The sequence below is a fragment of the Bos grunniens genome, chromosome 8, assembly GCF_055505025.1.
Source record: "Bos grunniens cultivar Pamir isolate PY7600 chromosome 8, Bosgru_T2T1.0, whole genome shotgun sequence".
NCBI classification, from domain to species: Eukaryota; Metazoa; Chordata; class Mammalia; order Artiodactyla; family Bovidae; genus Bos; species Bos grunniens.
Genome location: NC_141172.1, coordinates 112,378,180 through 112,398,127, shown reverse-complemented (window position 1 = coordinate 112,398,127; position 19,948 = coordinate 112,378,180). Strand labels below are relative to the sequence as shown.

The 19,948-nt window shown below is 43.4% G+C and overlaps 1 protein-coding gene across 9 annotated transcripts in view; it reads right to left on the bottom strand.

Moving 5' to 3' along the window:
* Nucleotides 1-19,948, bottom strand: part of SH3YL1 (SH3 and SYLF domain containing 1) — a 61,992-nt gene that overhangs the window by 39,687 nt on the left and 2,357 nt on the right. For 6 of the 9 annotated variants that reach the window (XM_086414089.1, XM_086414091.1, XM_086414092.1 and 3 more), the window contains exon 2: nucleotides 1,375-1,485. The exons of the other annotated variants lie outside the window; for them this stretch is intronic. In XM_086414089.1, the coding sequence (XP_086270215.1) occupies nucleotides 1,375-1,485 (111 nt within the window). The remainder of the gene's footprint in view (nucleotides 1-1,374; nucleotides 1,486-19,948) is intronic. 9 annotated transcript variants of the gene reach the window in all.

The following is a 19,948-nucleotide window of genomic DNA, read 5'->3' as shown; positions in this document are numbered from 1 at the left end:
AGCTCCCGGTTTAAAGTAAACGTAGCGGCCCTCCCTCCGCGTCCCATGGACAGGCAAGGCTTGGTCCCCTGGCGGCTGGGCCTTCCTGCCTCCCACCCCCACCCTCCACTCGCAGTCCGTATACCCTGGGAGCAAGCTCTTCTTCCTAAGGCTCCTATGTAAATAGATTTTCATTTTCTGAGTGACAGCCAGTGAAAGGGAGTTGGGTGACCTTTAACTGGAGGCAGAAAAGGCAAGACAGAATTCTGCTGGACAAAATCGTTGAGACATAATCCATACCCAGATATTTTTACGGTAGGAAATACACTTTATCTGTAAGTTGGGCTAGCCTGATATGTAGCTGATATATATCAAGAAATGTCTTCTACCTCCTGCTTCAGAACAGAGCTAAGAAAACTCAGATTTTTCTGGTTGGATTTCCTTCGAGTCCTATGCAGTGCTTCTCAAATGCATGTACCTCACTGGAGATCTTGTGAAAAATGCGGATTATGATTCCTTAGGTCTAAGAAGAGCCCGAGGTCCTGCATTTCTAACAAGCTCCCAGGTGATGCCCGAATGTTGTCCAGTCTGCTCTTTGAGTATCAATGCTCTAAAAAGCCCTGTTTTCTTAAGATGAGAGGAGTGGCTAGGCCAAAATAAGAGCAATTAGTATTATTATTATAACAACAAATTAGTAATTTTTAAAAACATTTAAAGACCTGTTAAATAACTTCAGAAAATCTAGCTTAAGAAATTAAACTCCTTTCTTTAATGAAGGATCAAAGTCCTGCACTAAGAGGGAAATTTGCCTTCCCAAGCTAGTTTGCATACGAGTCTCTTAGCATCAGATAAGTATTTTCTGAAACACCTTTTGGAAACAACGGGTAGTAGTAATGAACAGACAGTGGTCCCAAAGGCTTGCCTCTGGACCAGGTCTGATGTGGCCCGCATGACTACAGGAGAATCACGGAGTCTGATTCAGCAGGTCTAGGGGAGCTTAGGAACTGAGGTTTCGGACCCCAGGAATACAGATTTCTGGTTGTACTGGAAATCAATGATTAGTCTTCTTAAACCACTGTAAGGTATAACTATCTTATCTAGAAAGAAAAAACACAAATTTAAAATTTATTTATGAGATTAGCTAGTGAGTTTGCAAAGCCCTCAGAAACTGAGGACAAGGACCTGTGAGTTTGAGGGAAGTGGCGCTGGCAAAGGACAGGGAATACTCACAAAAGGGGAAGGAGCAGGAAGGCAGGCAGGAGAGCAGGCGGGGCGGGGAAAACAGGCCCAGAGCAGAGAGGTGGTCTGAGGACCTGTGCGCAGTCAAGGGTTGAGAAGATAATTTGGGAAACAGAGCAAATGCAGAAGTGGAAAGTACTCATATTATTCACCTACCAGGGATGATCTTATCAGGTCCATTTCTGGAAGTTATTTCTGTGAATTCTCTTAGAATTTTAGCAGCCTTTTTTGCTTCAGATTTCAAATTGGAAGGTATAGGGTTGTTCACTAAAAGATTAAAAAAGTGATTTTAATGAAAAAATCTACTAAATAGAAGTTAGAAGTTTGTTGTAATTTCATTTTTGTCATACACAATTAAGCATTAACAAACTGTATCCTACCAGACAAAAGAAATAAATTGAAAATCTTTACTTGGTAATCATTTCATCTCTATTTTCCTAATAAATTAAATTCACTCTGAGATTGGGAAACCTTAAACTCTCAAAAATCTTAGAAATTTAAAATCACGGCGATCTAAAGGATCTTAAAAGGACTTAGCAACTGAATAGCAACAGTTTGGAAGCAACACAGGCTAAGGTGGGTTCTCTCCCACGATGCAGCTTCCAGGCAGAAAAGCGGGAAATCTTGGCCTTCATTTCCCTCCCCTCAGGAATCCTAGATCCATTTGCTGACATTCAATGTAAAAACTGATGCTCTAAACACCTCCCCCAGTTTCTGTTTACACAAATGGCAATTCCAACACCAGCTTCTGCCTTTGAAGCTCTCAGTGCACTTTTGTTTTTTTATGATGAGTAATATTAATATCCTTCCATTTCTGTCAAGTCTTTTTTTAAAATATTTCTTGTCTATTTAGGGAGGGTATTTCTGTTTCTTATTGATTTATATATTAAAGGAATTAACCTTTTTTTCTAGAATACAAGTTACATTGATTTCCTCTTTGTCATTTGTCTTTTCAATTTTCTTATAATAGTTTTTCTACTTTTTAAAAAATGAAATCAAATTCATATCCTCTTTTAAGTCTGCTGCTACTGCTGTTGGTGCTGCTAAGTCGCTTCAGTCGTGTCCGACTGTGTGTGACCCCATAGACGGCAGCCACCAGACTCCCCCGTCCCTGGGATTCTCCAGGCAAGAACACTGGAGTGGGTTGTCATTTCCTTCTCCAATGCATGAAAGTGAAAAGTGAAAGTGAAGTCGCTGAGTCTTGTCTGACTCTTAGAGACCCCATGGACTGCAGCCTACCAGGCTCCTCCGTCCATGGGATTTTCCAGGCAAGAGTACTGGAGTGGGGTGCCATTGCTTTCTCCGTTTAAGTCTAACAAGTATTTTTTTTACTAAATAAAGTAGTCTTCAAATTCATTTGGAAAAATAAGCAAGAAAGGCTAGAAGAAAATGTGTGAACCGGGAAAAAGAAGGTGAAAACCTCCATCTAACATATTATAAAGCCTCTATAAGTTACCTCCTGGTGATACAAATATGGACAGAAAAATCAATTTTACAAAATAGAAAATTCAAAAATTGGCCCAAATGTATAAGGGAATTTAATATGTGATGAATACTGCATCTCAAATAAATGTGGAAAAGTTATCTTACACAATAGTCATCCTTTGGGGGAAAAAATCATCCGCAGTGTCACACTACATGAACTCCAAATCTATCAATGATTCAAAATGCCAAAAGTCAAACCATAAAAGAATTAGAATTATGGGAGAATTACTTTTCAAATTCATAGTGTAAAGGCCCATGAATTTTGAGACGAAAAGTTAAAAAAAAAAAAAAAAAACAAATTATGGCATAAGTGCATTGTAAAAATAACAGAAAAAGTATAGGTATGCAAATACTGAAGAAAAAAGACACCCCTACCACTGAGATGCACCAGTACCGCTGTCTGCATTTAGCATGGCTTCAGTTGGTTCCTACTGTTAAACAAGTCGATTATTTCATTTTTAGTTTTTATTGATACCACTGTTGGATAGTAATTATCTTGAGAGAATCTTAGGAGTTGGAATTAATGACTTAAAAAAAATTTTTAGGCTTTTTTCCATTATGAAGTCGCCTTCTAAAAACACTCTCCAACCTTAGAACCACCAAGTGTTACCATGAGACGTGTACTGTCACCAGGGAAGCAGCACAGGCGAGGTGGGCACGTCAGAACAGGACGGCAAACTTGTGTTTATCCAACACCAGCCAACGTCTCACTCGTCTCATTTTGTTTTGCGTATTTTCTGTTGGTGCTCTCTGCCTATCTTTCTGGTCCTATACTCATTTCTCTATAATTTTCATGTTAAAATCTCATGTTGCAAGTTTCCATCTCAGCTTCTTGTTTTTTACACTTTTATGTATAGTTTCTCAGTATTTGTTTTCATTTATGTGGCAATATCTCTCTGGGCTTTCTACCATTATCATCTTTCTATTATTGTGACTAAAAGTCTTACTTTAAGAAAAAAGTTACATGAGTATTATTTCAGATTTTCTTTCAGAGCTTTCATTTTACATTAAATATTTGACGTACTTCAAACTTCGTGTTTGTATAGGATGTGAAGTTAGAACCTAATATTTTAAACATATATGACACAATTTATTGAATAAACCACAGCACTTAATTAACAGTGCTACATTCACAACAAAAGAAAGGAGTATTCATATAAATATATATACTCATGTTTAAAAATATATGACAGAGATGACACAGTAGATTAATAAATTGTTCTGGGACAACTCTGGGTCATTCAAAGGAAAACAAAATAAAATTAGATTACGACATCATATCATACAAAAAATTCAGTGTAACTGAAGGCCTAAATATTAAAAGCATAACTTTGTACTTTTAGAATAAAAAGAATAGGGAGTATCTTTATGATCTGAGGATGGAGGAATGGTATAAACAAGGCACAAAATAAAGGGAAACTACAGATATATTCAACTACATTAAAATGTAAAAAGTTATATATCAACATACATTTAAAAATAAGAATATAAGCCACAGACTGGAATATATTTGTCATAAGTATAAATGACAGAGATTTAGAACCCATAATATATAAAGATATTTTACTTTTTAATACATTTAAATGTATTTACATGTATTATGATTGATATAATTTATGGTTAATTGATTTATTATAATTACAAATCATTGAATTGTTCAATTTTGTATCTCTATCATATCCTTAGTATTTTTTCTTTTGTTATTTAAAATTTAGAGTTCTTCAGGTAGACTTTTTTAAGTCCATCTTTGGTTCTGCACATTTTGCTTCTTCAATTTCTTTTTTAAAAAAAAATTTATTGGAATATAGTTGATTTACAATATTGTGTTAGGTTCTTCTGTACAGAAGAGTCACTTACACACATATTTATCTACTTTTTTTTAACACTCTTTTCCCATATAGGCTATTACAGCATATTAATCAGAGTTCCTGTGCTACACAGTAGGTTCTTATCATCTATTTTATACGTAGTCAAATGTATATGTCAATCCCAATCTCCCAATTCATCCCTCCCTACCCTTTAAGTTCTGGTAAGCATAAGATTGTTTCCTACGTCTGTGACTCTGTTTTATAGAGAAATTCATTTGTACCTTTTTCTTAGATTCCACATATAAGTGGTATCATATGGTATTTGTGTTTGTCTGACTTACTTCACTCAGTGTGGGAATCTCCAGGTCCATCTATGTGGTAGCAAATGACATGATTTCATTCCTTTTTATGGCCGGGTAATATTCCACTGTATATATGTACCACATCAAGAATATATAAAGATCTTTTAATATCAAAAAATATGAAATTACTATAGAAAATTAGGCAAAATATTCAACTACTAATCCGCAGAAGAGACCACCATGGCCAATAAATACATGAAAAGTGGATCAAACTCCTAAGAAACCAGGGACGTGCAAAGCCAGACCATAATGCGTGATCGTTTCTCGTCCTCTAGGTGGACAGCAACGACCAAGGCCTGCAGTGCGCATATGCAGGCCGGGCAGGGGCACGGAGGGAAGCCTGTGGCCTGCTGGTGAGGTCCTGAGGAAGGGCAGCTGCTGTGGGAGCTCTCTGAGGACAGCAGAGATGACCCACCAATTCCACACCTGGATGCACTCACGGAGACACTGGTGGCTGGGCGGGACGGTGGCCCCAAATTCATGTCCGCCGGGTCCTGTGAAAGGGGTCTCACTTGGAAAAAGGGCCTTTGCAGGTGTAACTAAGTTAATCCTCCAGACTCCCCAGGTGGTCCCTAAGTGCAAGATGACTATCCTTAAGCAGACAGAAAGGGTGAGACCTGGAGAGGAGGGGAGGCTGCACTGTGCAGCCGCCAGCCTGGAGCCCGCGGGCTGGGGAGAAGGCGGGCCTTCTGGAGACATGGGGCCCTCCAGGTGCGGCCGCTGACTCCGCACAGGAGGCCTCCCCTGTGGGAGACGACCTGCCTGTTGCTGTGAGCCAACCAGTTCTGGGTAGCTTGTCATGCACCCAGGAAACCAGTTCTACATGTGTAAGAAGGTTCATTGAGGCAATGCTTTTAATAGCAAAATAGTAAGAATAGCACATAAAACCAAACACTTTCAAAGCAGGAAACAAATTCCGCTCAAGAGGAGGATGGACATACCTAGCTTGGTATAGTATTGAAACTGTATTCTACACAGAACTTCAAATAAGCTAGGTTTACATGTATCAGCATGGCAAAATATGAGTATTGAGAGGAAAAGCAAGCTACATAAAGACATATAGGGCATCACACACATGTAAATGTTTATATAAATATATATAAAAATCAAGTATAATGATACTTGCTGTGGGGTGTGGGGAAGGCTTATACAGGACGCTTGCTGGAAACTTGTACTGTGTATAGTAAGTCATGCAGGTAAATTGTTATTCTCAATAGTCCTTTGTATGTTGTATGTATGAAATATTACATAACAAAGATTGCTCAGCATAAATTGAATATTGAACAATTAAATATTTAATGTAGTAGTGGAAATGCATGACTCCAGCTATTAAAAAAAATGTATATTATGAATAATTACTCCATACATTATCTTCTGTTTAAAATGTGACCTCTCACAATGAACATGTCTTGTATGAAGAGGTGTAGAAAAGTGAAAAATATATCCTTACATTTTACACAAACAAGAGTATAGACAGCCTCCCCTCCCCTGGGCATGTTTGGATACACACAAACACACACACAATTCACAGGATAGGGATTGGGTGAGTAGCTACACACTAAATGTTCAATTATTATCATATGCATTTGTGTATCGTTGCCAATTCTTAAACTTTAATTTTAGGAACTAACGTGCAGTTGCTCTTCGTCTCCCCAGTCATGTATTTAAAATCACACTGTCCCATTTCGCTGATGGTACTAAGATACTGAAGGGCTGATATTCTCAGTACTCTGCTCTCACTTTCAGCGGTGGATATGAAGCACAAAGACGAACACAGAAAAATTCTCAGAAGACATAATTTTTAAATAGGGAAGCAATCTTAAAACACCCATTTAAAAGTATGTCAATGTACTAGTGACTTTAAACATTTCCTATTATCAGTGCTTTGGTTAAACAATCTGGATTTAAAAGGTCTTAGAAAAATATATAACCTAGAAAAATTCCTAACGAACATATTTATGTAGCTATTTGGGCCATTAAAGTACATTTTATAGAAGTAGCTGTTAGTCGTGACTTGACTAATGTTGTGTTACATTGCTTCAGTCATATCCGACTCTTTGTGACCCTAAGGACTGTAGCCCACCAGGCTCCTCTGTCCATGGGATTCTCCAGGCAAGAACCCTGGAGTGGGTTGCCATTTCCTTCTCCAGGGGATCTTCCTGACCCAGGGATCGAACCCTCGATTCTTATGTCTCCTGCATTGGCAGGTGGGTTCTTTACCACTAGAGCCACCAGTAGCAGGCTAAAGACATGTAACTGTTTTTGATATTCCACAGTGATCCAGAAAAAGTGTATATGGTGGGGGCATTTCCAAGTTTTCAACACAGTACTGACGCAGTGAACAGACTGAAAACCGCAGCCAGAGTGAACAAGTGATGGAAGCCAGCCCCACTTGCAGTGATCATGACGAGGGAGGGAGGCGCTGAGCCGCAAGAGTCAGCAGGGCACACAGGGACACGAGGGGAAAACTGACGAGACTGCACCTGTCTGCACACTGCACCCGACTAGGCAGGCCTCTGTTCTCTTACGAAGCCTTGCTCCTAACAGAACGGACAGCTGCAGGCGGAGGGCTGCTGGGTGAGTCGCGCAGCTGGGCAGGAGTTCCCACCCACGTCAGCGCAACGCTGTCCTCGGGAGCGGCTGCTCAGATAGCAGGGCAGCATGTTTCCCCACCCTTTCCCTCTCCTTCACTGGCTGCGGGGAGCTGCCATGACCTGGAGCATGAGGGGGGAATAACTCTTATAGTGGCAAGAAATTGAGATTTGTGGGCTTGTTGTTGCGGCTGAAACTTATCATCTCTCCATGGCATTACAGAATATGGGAAAGTATTTGCAATTTTTATTTTCTTTAGAACTAGACTTGACTTGTTTTATATACATTCTAATCACTCAATTAGTTTGGGGAGGTAGATAAATGGGTAAAAACACTTTTAAGATATAACATACATATGTTAATATCTTTCTCTTTGATTACATAGCTTTTATAATAAACTATTTGCAAGTCCTTCTTAAAGAAAGCAAAGATGTGGCTTTTGCCTTTTCACTAAATGTTAAAATGGATGAAAAGATGGATCTTGGCTGCACCTGGAAACAGCCTCACGTCAGAGGGCCCTCCCTGCACTCCCCCCCTGACCCCTGAGTTATGCCAGCTCCTGTGGCTGTAACCTCCCGCCCGCCTGGAGGAGGTGCAGGTGGAGGCATGTGGCAGGTATACCGGGACCTTAACTGTGGGAACCATTCGCTCTGAAGGGGGACATGTGCAAGGACGCAGCCCTTCTTGGAGGAGGTGAGGCTCAGCCGCAGACAGCACAGCGCCGTGCTCCACCAGGCTGGGCCCCTCTGGGAGCTGTGCCCAAGGGTAGAGGCAGACGTGGGATCTGGGTGAGGCGGGGGCGGGACCCTCAGAGCCTGTGGGGGCTCCAGTTTCTGAGTGGAGGGGGCTGTGTGGAGTTCTCTGAGGGCTTTTCTTGGGCCTGTGGCTCAGAAGGCTCTGCCGGATGACCTCTCACCACTCGCTGACCCCGCCTGACCCTTCCTGAGGAAGCTGGGCATTGGCCCCTCTAAAGGAACTCTGCTGGTCCTCTCGGAGCACACGATGAAGGCCGCGTGCGAAGCGGAGAGCACCAAGGACTTGGCAAAGCCACCTGTTCTCCTATGGCCTGGATGTGAGAGTGCTGCTGCTGCTGCTGCTAAGTCGCTTCAGTCGTGTCCAACTCTGTGTGACCCCATAGACGACAGCCCACTAGGCTCCCCTGTCCCTGGGATTCTCCAGGCAAGAACACTGGAGTGGGTTGCCATTTCCTTCTCCAATGCACAAAAGTGAAAAGCGAAGTGAAGTTGCTCAGTCCTGTCCGACCCTTAGCGACCCCATGGACTGCAGCCTACCAGGCTCCTCCATCCATGGGATTTTCCAGGCAAGAGTACTGGAGTGGGGTGCCACTGCCTTCTCGGATGTGAAGAGTGGTTGGTTGCAAAAAACCAAATCAAAAGAACGTTTCGGGGGAGAACACACTTTCAAAGATGAAATAGGTAAAATCCCGTCATAGATTAGCATTGACAGCTAAACACTCGTGACCTGTGGTGATAAAGGGCACTAAATAGTGAGCTCAAGTCGAAAGTGTTCTCCCACAAAGAGAATCGCATTCCACGCATCAGTACACTTGGATTACAGAAGAAGTGCTCAGTTATTGTTACAATCCAGTTACCAATAAAATCTGTGGAAGGTTGTTTTCTCTCTTGTGTGTCAATGCACAGTTATGCCTCTTGGCTGCCAAAGCCTGATCTACTGGCTGGCTGGCCCTACAGGAAAAAAATGGCAACCTCTTAAAATACCATTCATTCTTCAAGATCAACTTTAAACGCTTTTTCTACTTGAAATCATTGCACACAGACAGCCCTTTGAGGAACTGAAATCTTAGACCAGGCCTGAGATTTGGCACAAAGCCCTCCCACCCACCTGCCCTGCTCCAGGCCATCCCTTCCTGGGGCAGCTAAGCAGAGCCTCACCACTTGGACCACACAAAACACGGGTGAGCTGAGGGATGAGGAACAGCCCTACCCCAGGCCTGGAGGGCGAGGCCCGGGGGCCAGCAGCACCAAGGCTGCTAACGCTGACTTCATCTACCTTGCCAGCTCAACACTGTCACTTGTCATCTGACTCTACAAAGATTAGGTCACTGCAGGTGCAGACCTTCCACACACCCTGAAGGGAGTACAGGCTGGAGATCAGGAACAAAGCCCTCTCTGCTCTGGAAAAACTGGTAGAACAGGCCTTCAGATAGATATTTTCAGGAGAAGATTTTAAGAGCCCAATTTCTTGCCTTTTCTCATATCTAGAAGAGCACTAAAATCATAAATGGAGACACCCCTTCCTTGTGACGGGCAGCAACTTCTGCCAAAATGTGTGCTTGGCTGCAGGTACCCCCTTCAGCAAAACAGAAGTACTGGCCTCCCCGCCCTATCTCTTCAGAGCAGCTCCTCAGCAGAACCTCCGCGACGGTCTGCTGGGTTACGGTCCTCGTTTTGCGCCCAATAAACTGAACTCTCAGCTCTCACGCTGTGCATCTCTTTCGGTCAACAGCCTCTAGGAATGAGCCAAGAGGTGGAGGCTACGGTCTTCTCAGCCTCCCCAAGGCGCCATCCTCTTCTATTCACACTCAACCCTAGGCCTGTGACTTTAAACACCATTTATATCTGGTAATCCTTTCCTGAAATGCCAGACTCAGAGTATCAGTTACTAATTGACATTGAAATCAAGTCAGCATCTCAAATAAATCACATTTAGACATTACAGTGACGCCCAACTCCTCTCCAGCCTGCTCCCCAAGTTTCCTTTCCAGGTGGGCTTCATCCATCAGGGAGCGCACTCTCAAACCCCAGGCCAGCTGGGGCTCCCACGTTTCTCTCGTGCCTTGCCATCCCCCAGTACACAGCTCCGAACACAAACCTCCAGCTTAGAATCTGACTGCAGCTCACCCTCCTCCCACCTCCAGTCTGGCCCAGGGAGTATCAGTCCTGTGGTGTCCATTCAGCAGCCTCCTCTGGGGTTTCTGGTTCCAGTCTTGAACTCCTGTGGTCATTTCTCCGAAGAAATGCTCTAGGTAATATCTCAAACAATACCCGTCCACTGATAACACCCTTAAAGTTCCTCCATCACATTCAGCCTGCACCATGACCCGTATCTGTGTGGGGCAGATGCGGGGTGGCTGGGCTTGCCGGGACTGAACAATAAGGCCGAGGAGCCAGAGGAGAGGACAGACAGGGCCCAGAGCTCGGCGGGCTGCGGGTCATGTGGGCGGCGGATCAGCCCCAGGGTGGCCAGTGCCAGCGGTGAGGCTGAGGAACCATGGGCTCCGAGTGTGCTCCAACCTCAGCTCCCACCTCCCCAGACCCCTTTCCGGGCACTCCAGCATGGCTTCTGCCAAGGCCCCTGGGTGGCAAGCTGATCGACACTGGGTGGCCAGTAAAGGTTTACAGGCTCAGTGAGGACCAGCTGTGGGACAACCAGGGTGCCAGCATGCTGTCCGGCTACGGGGAGTGGCTGAAGGGCATGTCCCTGCTAGTCAGGGCCTGACAAAACGTGGTCTGCTGGAGAAGGCAATGGCAAAACACTTCAGTATTCTTGCCTTGAAAACCCCATGAACACAATGAAAGGCAAAAAGATATGACACCAGAAGATGAGCCCCCAGGTCAGTAAGTGTCCAATATACTACTAGGGAAGAATGGAGAAATAGCTCCATAAAGAAGGAACAGGCTGGGCTAAAACAGAAACATCACTCAGCTGTGGATGTATCGGCTGTTGAAAGTAAAGTCCAGGGCTGTAAAGAACAATACTGCAAAGGAACCTGGAATGTTAGGTCCAGGTTCAACGAATCAAGGTAAATCAAGGTAAATTGGACATGGTCAAGCAGGAGATGGTAAGCATGAACATCGACATTAGAGGAATCAGTGAACTAAAGTGGACGGGAATGGGCGAACTTATTTCAGAAGACCATTATATCTACTATGGTGGGCAAGAATCCATTAGGAAAAAAAGGAGTGGCCCTCACAGTCAACAAAAGAGTCCAAAATGCAGTACTTGGATACAGTCTCAAAAACAACAGAATGATCTTGGTTTGTTTCCAAGACAAAGCATTAAACATCACAGTAATTCAAGTCTATACTCCAACCACTAATGCCAAAGAAGAGGACATTGGATGGTTCTATGAAGACCTACAAGAGCTTCTAGAACTAACACCAAAAAAAAAAAGATATCCTTTTCATCATAATCAGCTTCCCTCGTGGCTCAGATGATAGAGAATCTGCTTGCAATGCTGGAGACCCAGGTTCGACCCCTGCCTTGGGAAGATCCCCTGGAGAAGGGAATGGTTACCCACTCCAGTATTCTTGCCTGGAGAATCCCATGGACAGAGGAGCCTGGAGGGCTACAGTCCCTGGGGTCATGAAGAGTTGGACATGATTGAGTGACTAACACTTTCTTCATCACAGGGAACTGGAATGTAAAGGTATGAAGTCAAGACATATCTGGAGTAACAGGAAAGGTTGGCCTCCAAGTACAAAATGAAGCAGGGCAAAGGCTAACAGAGTTTTGCAAAGAGAACACACTGGTCATAGCAAACACCCTCTTCCAACAACACAAGAGATGACTCTATACATGGACATCACCAAATGGTCAATACTGAAATTAGACTGATTATATTCTCTGCAGCTGAAGATGAAGCAGCTCTATACAGTCAGCAAAAACAAAACCTGGAGCTGGCTGTGGCTCAGATCATCAGCTCCTTACTGCCAAATGCAGGCTCAAATTGAAGAAAGTAGGAATAGCAAGGAGAGATAAGAAAGCCTTCCTTGGTGATCAATGCAAAGGAATAGAGGAAAATAATAAAGTAGGAAAGACTAGAGATCTCTTGAAGAAAATTAGAGATAACAAGGGAACAATTCATGCAAAGATGGGCACAATAAAGGACAGAAATGGGATGGCCCTAACAGAAGCAGAGGATACAAGAAGAGGTGGCATGAATACACAGAAGAACTATACAAAAAAGATCTTCATGACCCAAGAACTACAATGGTGTGCTCACTCACCTAGAGCCAGACATCCTGGAGAGTGAAGTCAGGTGGCTCTTAGGAAGCTTTACTATGAGCAGAGCTAGTCGAGGTGATGGAATTCCAGGTGAGCTATTTCAAACCCTAAAAGGTGATGCTGGTAAAGAGCTGTACTCAATATCCCAGCAAATTTGGAAAATGCAGCAGTGGCCACAGGACTGGGAAATGTCAGTTTTCATTCCAATCCCAAAGAAAGGCAATGCCAAAGAATGCTCAAACTACTGCACAATTGCACTCTTCTCACACGCTAGCAAAGTAATACTCAAAATTCTCCAAGCCAGGCTTCAACAGTACATGAACCATGAACTTCCAGATGTTCAAGCTGGTTTAGAAAAGGCAGAGGAACCAGAGATCAAACTGCCAACATCTAAGGGATCACTGATGGAGAAGGAAATAGCACCCCACTGCAGTACTCTTGCCTGGAAAATCCCATGGATGGAGGAGCCTGGTGGGCTGCAGTCCATGGGATTGCTAAGAGTCAGACACGACTGAGCGACTTCACTTTCACATTTCCCTTTCATGCATTGGAGAAGGAAATGGCAACCCACTCCAGTGTTCTTGCCTGAAGAATCCCAGGGACGGGGGAGCCTAGTGGGCTGCCCGTCTATGGGGTCGCACAGAGTCGGACACGACTGAAGTGATTTGGCAGCAGCAGCAGGGGATCATTGAAAAAGCAAGAGTTACAGAAAAGTATCTACTTCTGCTTTATTGGTTACACCAAAACCTTTGACTGTGTGCCTCACAACAAACTGTGGAAAACTCTTTAAGAGACAGGAATACCAGTCCACCTCACCTGCCTCCTGAGAAATCCGTATGCAGGTCAAGATACAACAGTTAGAACCAGACATGGAACAACAGACTGGTTCCAAGTCAAGAAAGTAGTACATCAAGGCTGTATACTGTCTCCCTGCTTACTTCACTTATATGCAGAGTACATCATGTGAAATGCTGGGCTGGATGAAGCACAATCTGGAATCAAGATTGCCAGGAGAAATATCAATAACCTCAGATATGCAGATGACACCACCCTTATGGCAGAAAGTGAAGAGGAACTGAAGAGCCTCTTGATGAAAGTGAAAGAGGAGAGTGAAAAAGCTGGCTTAAAACTCAACATTCAGAAAACTAAGATCATGGCATCTGGTCCCATCACTTCATGGTAAATAGATGGGGAAACAATGGAAACAATGACAGACTTTATCTTTTTAGGCTCCAAAATCACTGCAGATGCTGACTGCAGCCATGAAATTAAAAGACACTTGCTCCCTAGAAGAAAAGCTATGACCAACCTAGACAGCATATTAAAAAGCAGAGACATCACTTCGCCAACAAAAGTCCACTTAGTCAAAGCAATGGTTTTTCCAGTGGTCATGTATGAATGTGAGAGTTGGACATGTGAGAGTGAGAACTGTACAGGAGTTGGTGACCAAAACCATCCACAAGTAAAAAAAAAAAAAATGCAAGAAGGCAAAATGGTTGTCTGAGGAGGCCTTATAGACAGCTGAGAAAAAAAGAGAAGTGAAAGGCAAAGGAGAAAGGGAAAGATATACCCAACTGAATGTAGAGTTCCAGAGAATAGCAAGGAGAGATAAGAAAACCTTCTTAAGTGAACAATGCAAAGAAACAGAGGAAAATGGTAGAGTGGGAAAGAGATCTAGAGATCTCTTCAAGAAAATTGGGGATTTTATGCAGAAGGGAACATTTTATGCAAAGATGGACACAATAAAGGACAGAAATGGCAAGGACCCAACAGAAGCAGAAGATATTAAGAAGAGGTAGCAAGAACACACAAAGAAGTGTACAAAAAGGTCTTAATGTGGATAACCATGATGGTGTGGTCACTGATCTAGAACCAGACATCCTGGAGGGTGAAGTCAAGTGGGACTTAGGAAGCATCACTACAAACAAAGGTATTGGAGGTGATGGAATTCCAGCTGATCTATTTCAAATCCTAAAAGACGATGCTGGTAAAGTCCTACACTCAATATGCCAGCAAATTTGGAAAACTCAGCAGTGGCCACAGGACTGGAAAACATCAGTTTCCAATCCCAAAGAAAGGCGATGCCAAAGAATGTTCAAATTACAGTACAACTGCACTCATTTCACATGCTAGCAAGATTATCCTCAAAATCTTTCAAGCTGGCTTCAGCGGTACATGAACAGAAAACTTCCAGATGTATAATTTGGATTTAGAAAAGGCAGAGAAACCAGAGATCAAATTGCCAACATTCGTTGGATCATAGAAAAAGGGAATTCCAAAAAGAAAACTACTTCTCCATTGACTACGCTAAAGTCCTTGACTGTGTGGAACAACAAACTGTGGAAAATTCTTAAAGAGTATGCAGGTCAAGAAGTAACAGTTAAAACCAGACACGTAACAACGGACTGGTTCCAAGTTGGGAAAGGAGTATGTCAATGCTGTATATTGTCACCCTGCTTATTTAACATATATGCAGAGTACATATGCAAAATGCCAGGATGGATTACTCACAAGCTGGAATCAAGACTGCTGAGAGAAATATCAACAATTTCAGATATGCAGATGATGGCTTAATAGCAGAAAGCGAAGAACTAAAGGGCCTCTCAATGACTGTGCAAGAGGAAAGTGAAAAAGCTGGCTTAAAACTCAACATTCAAAAAACTTAAGTTCATGGCATCTGGTCCCATCCATTCATGGCAAATAGATGGAGAAAAAATGGAAACAATGACAGACAGCCCAATTATTTTCTTGGGCTCCAAAATCACTGCAGGTGATGACTGCAGACATGAAATTAAAAGACACTTGCTCCTTGGAAGAAAAGTGAAAGTGAAAGGGTTAGTTGCTCAGTGGTGTCTGATTCTTTGTTTTCCTAGGGACATAGCCTGCCCGGATCCTATGTCCATAGAATTCTCCAGGCAAGAATATTGAAGTGGGTAGCCATTCCCTTCTCTAGCAAATCTCCCCCACCGAGAGATCAAACCTGGGTCTCCGGTAATGCAGGCAAATTCTTTACCATCTGATCCACTAGTGAAGAAATGTTATGACAAACCTATAGTGTAATAAATAGCAGAGACATCACATTGCCAACAAAGGTCCATATAGTCAAAGCTATGGTTTTCCCAGTAGTCATGTACAGATGTGAGAGGTGGACCATAAAGAAGGCTGAGTGCCAAAGAACTGATGCTTTCGAACTGTGATGCTGGAGAAGACTCTTGGACTGCAAGATCAAAACAGTCAATCCTACAGGAAATCAACCCTGAATCGGAAGGATTGATGCTGAAGCTGAAGCTTCAATATTTTGGCCAACTGATATGAAGAGCTGACTCACTGGAAAAGACCCTGATGCTGGGAAAGACTGAAGGCAGGAGGAGAAAGGGACGACAGAGGATGAGATGGTTGGATGGCATCACCGACTCAATGGACATGAGTTTGAGCACTCTGGGAGATAGCGAAGGACAGCAGAGCCTGGTGTGCTGCAGTCCATGAGGTCGCAAAGAGTCAGACACTGCTTAGCGACTGAACAACAACAACATGGGCTATATCACTACCCTGTCTATCTAATCTTTCTCACCTAATCTCTCTCTACAGTGTAAGTGCCACAGGCTAAGCACATTGACTATATTATTCGGTGTAGTATCTCCAGCACACACCCTAAGTGTATACAGTAAGTGCCCAATAAATATTTGTTAAATGAATAAAGTATTTGTGATTTTTTGGAATTAAAGGTCAAATCTCTGTGTGGACTAGGAAAGATTCATTTACTTGGAAAATCCAATAGGTTTAGAAGAATATGTGCTGAATAAGAGCTAAGGTTCCCTACCTCTCAAACTCTGTAACATTTCCCAGACGTTGAAAGAGTAGAGGGTAAGGGGGTAGTAAGGTATAAGTGGTATAGTGCCCTAGAATAGTCCTTTCAAAGTTGTCATGGGAAAGGGAAGACAAAACCAAACCAAACCAAAGCTGAGATCTGTGTGCGGCTCCAGTGTAAATGGTGCGCACCCCACTAAGACCACTTCTGCCCAGAAGGCACAGGAGAGCCAGCTGTGCCTGTGGCGGGGAACTCCACGTTGTTCCATCCGAGAGCTGGAGTGTCAGACCTTGTGAATGCAACAAGGATCATCTTCAGAATGAATGATAACTGAAGACCAAAGAGAAACCTATATGCAGGTCAGGAAGCAACAGTTAGAACTGGACATGGAACAACAGACAGGTTCCAAATAGGAAAAGGAGTACATCAAGGCTGTATATTGTCACCCTGCTTATTTAACTTACATGCAGAGTACATCATGAGAAACACTGGGCTGGAAGAAGCACAAGCTGGAATCAAGATTGCCAGGAGAAATATCAATAACCTCAGATACGCAGATGACACCACCCTTACGGCAGAAAGTGAAGAGGAACTAAAACGCCTCTTGATGAAAGAGGAGAGTGAAAAAGTTAGCTTAAAGCTCAACATTCAGAAAACTAAGATCATGGCATCTGGTCCCATCACTTCATGGGAAATAGATGGGGAAACAGTGGAAACAGTGTCAGACTTTATTTTGGGGGGCTCCAAAATCACTGCAGATGGTGATTGCAGCCATGAAATTAAAAGACGCTTACTCCTTGGAAGGAAAGTTATGACCAATCTAGATAGCATATTGAAAAGCAGAGATATTACTTGGCCAACAAAGGTTCGTCTAGTCAAGGCTATGGTTTTTCCAGTGGTCATGTATGGATGTGAGAGTTGGACTGTGAAGAAAGCTGAGCGCCGAAGAATTGATGTTTTTGAACTGTGGTGTTGGAGAAGACTCTTGAGAGTCCCTTGAACTGCAAGGAAATCCAACCAGTCCATTCTGAATCCCAGCCCTGGGATTTCTTTGGAAGGAATGATGCTGAAACTGAAACTCCAGTACTTTGGCCACATGATGCGAAGAGTTGACTCACTGGAAAAGACCTTGATGCTGGGAGGGATTGGGGGCAGGAGGAGAAGGGGATGCCAGAGGATGAGATGGCTGGATGGCATCACCAACTCGATGGACATGAGTTTGAGTGAACTCCGGGAGTTGGTGATGGACAGGGAGGCCTGGCGTGCTGTGATTCATGGGGTCGCAGAGAGTCAGACACGACTGAGCGACTGAACTGAACTGAAGACCAAAAGCAAACCTGACTGGGCAGAGATGGCAAAGACCCAACTCCTCTTCTCAAACCCACTCTGAAAAGTGACTGAACGTGAGGGCTCAGGATAAAATGCTTACATTTCTGGCACTTGAGTGTGTGGTTTGAGACTCATCCACATACCAGTCTACCATGCTTAGCTGCAGTCCTCGCAGGTCAGGAGTGCTTTTACAAAGCACACAGATGCTCAGTCTCTCTCACTGCCTTGCATTAATAAACTGCAGTGGAAATTGGTTCCTTTGGCTGCTAAATATCTATGTCTTTTGGGGGGGGACCAGCAGTTTGTCTGTTCCCCCTAAAGAAGCATCCAGAGCAGGACAGGTGACCCGTTTGCTGAATCAGAACAAGTGTCCTCCCTGTGCCACAGCAGTACTTTGTAACCAAAGCTGATCCACACCAACATCCAGCCGGGTTTGTGTGGGAGCTGTCAGAACTTTCTTGCAGGTCCTTGTGTTTGGACTTATTGCAAGATTTTTTCACCACTGGGGAGAGCCTGAGAGCAGAGCTGTGCAGAGAAGCTCTTGACTAGAGTTAGAGAGAAGCCGGGCTCTGCTGGCTCTGCTTCAGCCGGGGCTGGGCCACAGCTGAAGCCACAAGCAGCCCTTGCAGTCTCTTTGCGCTTCCTGCACTGGAGGCGGATTCTTTACCACTAGCACCACCTGGGAAGCCCCCTCTTCAGGCACAGGGGCAGTAAAATCCTCTTCTGCTAAAGCCAGTTTGGATCAGACTTTCTGGAACGTGCAACTAAAGTTTAGTAAATGATCATAAATCCTACCCTCAAAAGACCTTCTACTTTGAACTCTATCAACCAAGCAGAGTTAAACCAGTTAAACAAGAAAATTCCATGTTGAGAGTTGCTATTGCAAACATCCTGTTTAGGGAAGGTCAGAGCCTCTTTTATAAACAAGGGAAGGGAAGCTACTGGGCTGGGGAATTCAGATCCAGCTGGGATGCCTGCAGACCACTGAGCCTGAGTGCCAGACACAGCCCTGGTCACTGAGAACTGGTGTCACAAGGCTGGCAATGGTGAGGACAGCTTCATGTTCAGCTGAACTCCAGAAGAGCCTGCCTAATGCATTTGAATAGCACAGATCCTACTGAATCTCTAATAAAAGCACATTGCCCAACCATAGTTGTGTACACTGAATTTCTCTGTCAGAGCTAACAAGTAACAATAATGATTTGGAGACAAGCCTCAATTCCAGTCCTCAGTATCATGCTGTGGCTCTTCCACATTCTTCTGCTGACCATAAGGCAGAGGGGCATGGTCTGATCAGGTTAGTATCATTATGTTGCTGAAGTTATGAAGATACAGGTCACTATTAAGTTATGGTTTGCATCTGAACATTCATAAAAGTTTTAAGTCTCTTGAATTCCAAGGCAAAGCAAATTATATATAAATATTTGAGTTCCCTCCTAAGAGAAGGATGGCTGCCAAACTTCAAGCCCAGAAAATAGAGGCAAAATTTCCTTTAAAAAGTAGCTAAAATAGGGCTTCCCTGGTGGTCCACTGGTTAAGAATCTGCTTTGCAATGCAAGGGACACTGGTTCGATCCCTGGTCCTGGAAGATCCCACAGGCTGTAGGGCAACTAAGCCACGACTACTGAGCCCACGTGCCTAGCGCCGGTGCTCCGCAACAGGAGAAGCCACCACAATGAGAAGCCCACACCCTGCAACAGAAACCCTGTGCAGCCAAGAATAAAATAAAATTTTAAAAAGTAACTAAAATAATTGAAAATCCCCATACTAAGTCGTCTTTTTTTTTTTTTTAATTGAGAGGACTTTTTTAAAATACTAAGGAGAAATTTTTTACTTTTGAAACCTCAAAACCTTGAAACGACCTTAAGATGTAGAAATAATTTCCATATTGATCAGAGGGTATTAAACTCAGGGCTGGGGGCACTGGGGACAACCAGGACATTAGAATCTACTTAGAGAAAGTTGCCACCTCGGAGAGAAGTCTGACTAGTTTCCTGTCTGGCCGTTCAGAGGTCTGGAATGAATGCAGGAGAGGAATGACCCCTCCCAGCACCTCAACATTGTAAGACTTCAAGGGCTTCCAAACTTTCCTTCTGCTGACGACAAGCATCCAATATATTATTTTCCTCAACAGAGTCTCAATTACGAGAAGGCTATCTACAGGAAATTTTTTACAAATTTTTATTTTGGCTATAAATCTTAGCTAAAAGAAACTTTATATGTGATCTTTCAAAAATCTTTGAAATATTGCCTTTAGCTTTATTAGTATATCATCATGGACACCACTGCCTGATAACTATGGCCATTGTTTCTTAAACCAGTTCTTATCTTTCTGTGGTCCAGGCTTAACTGCTTCC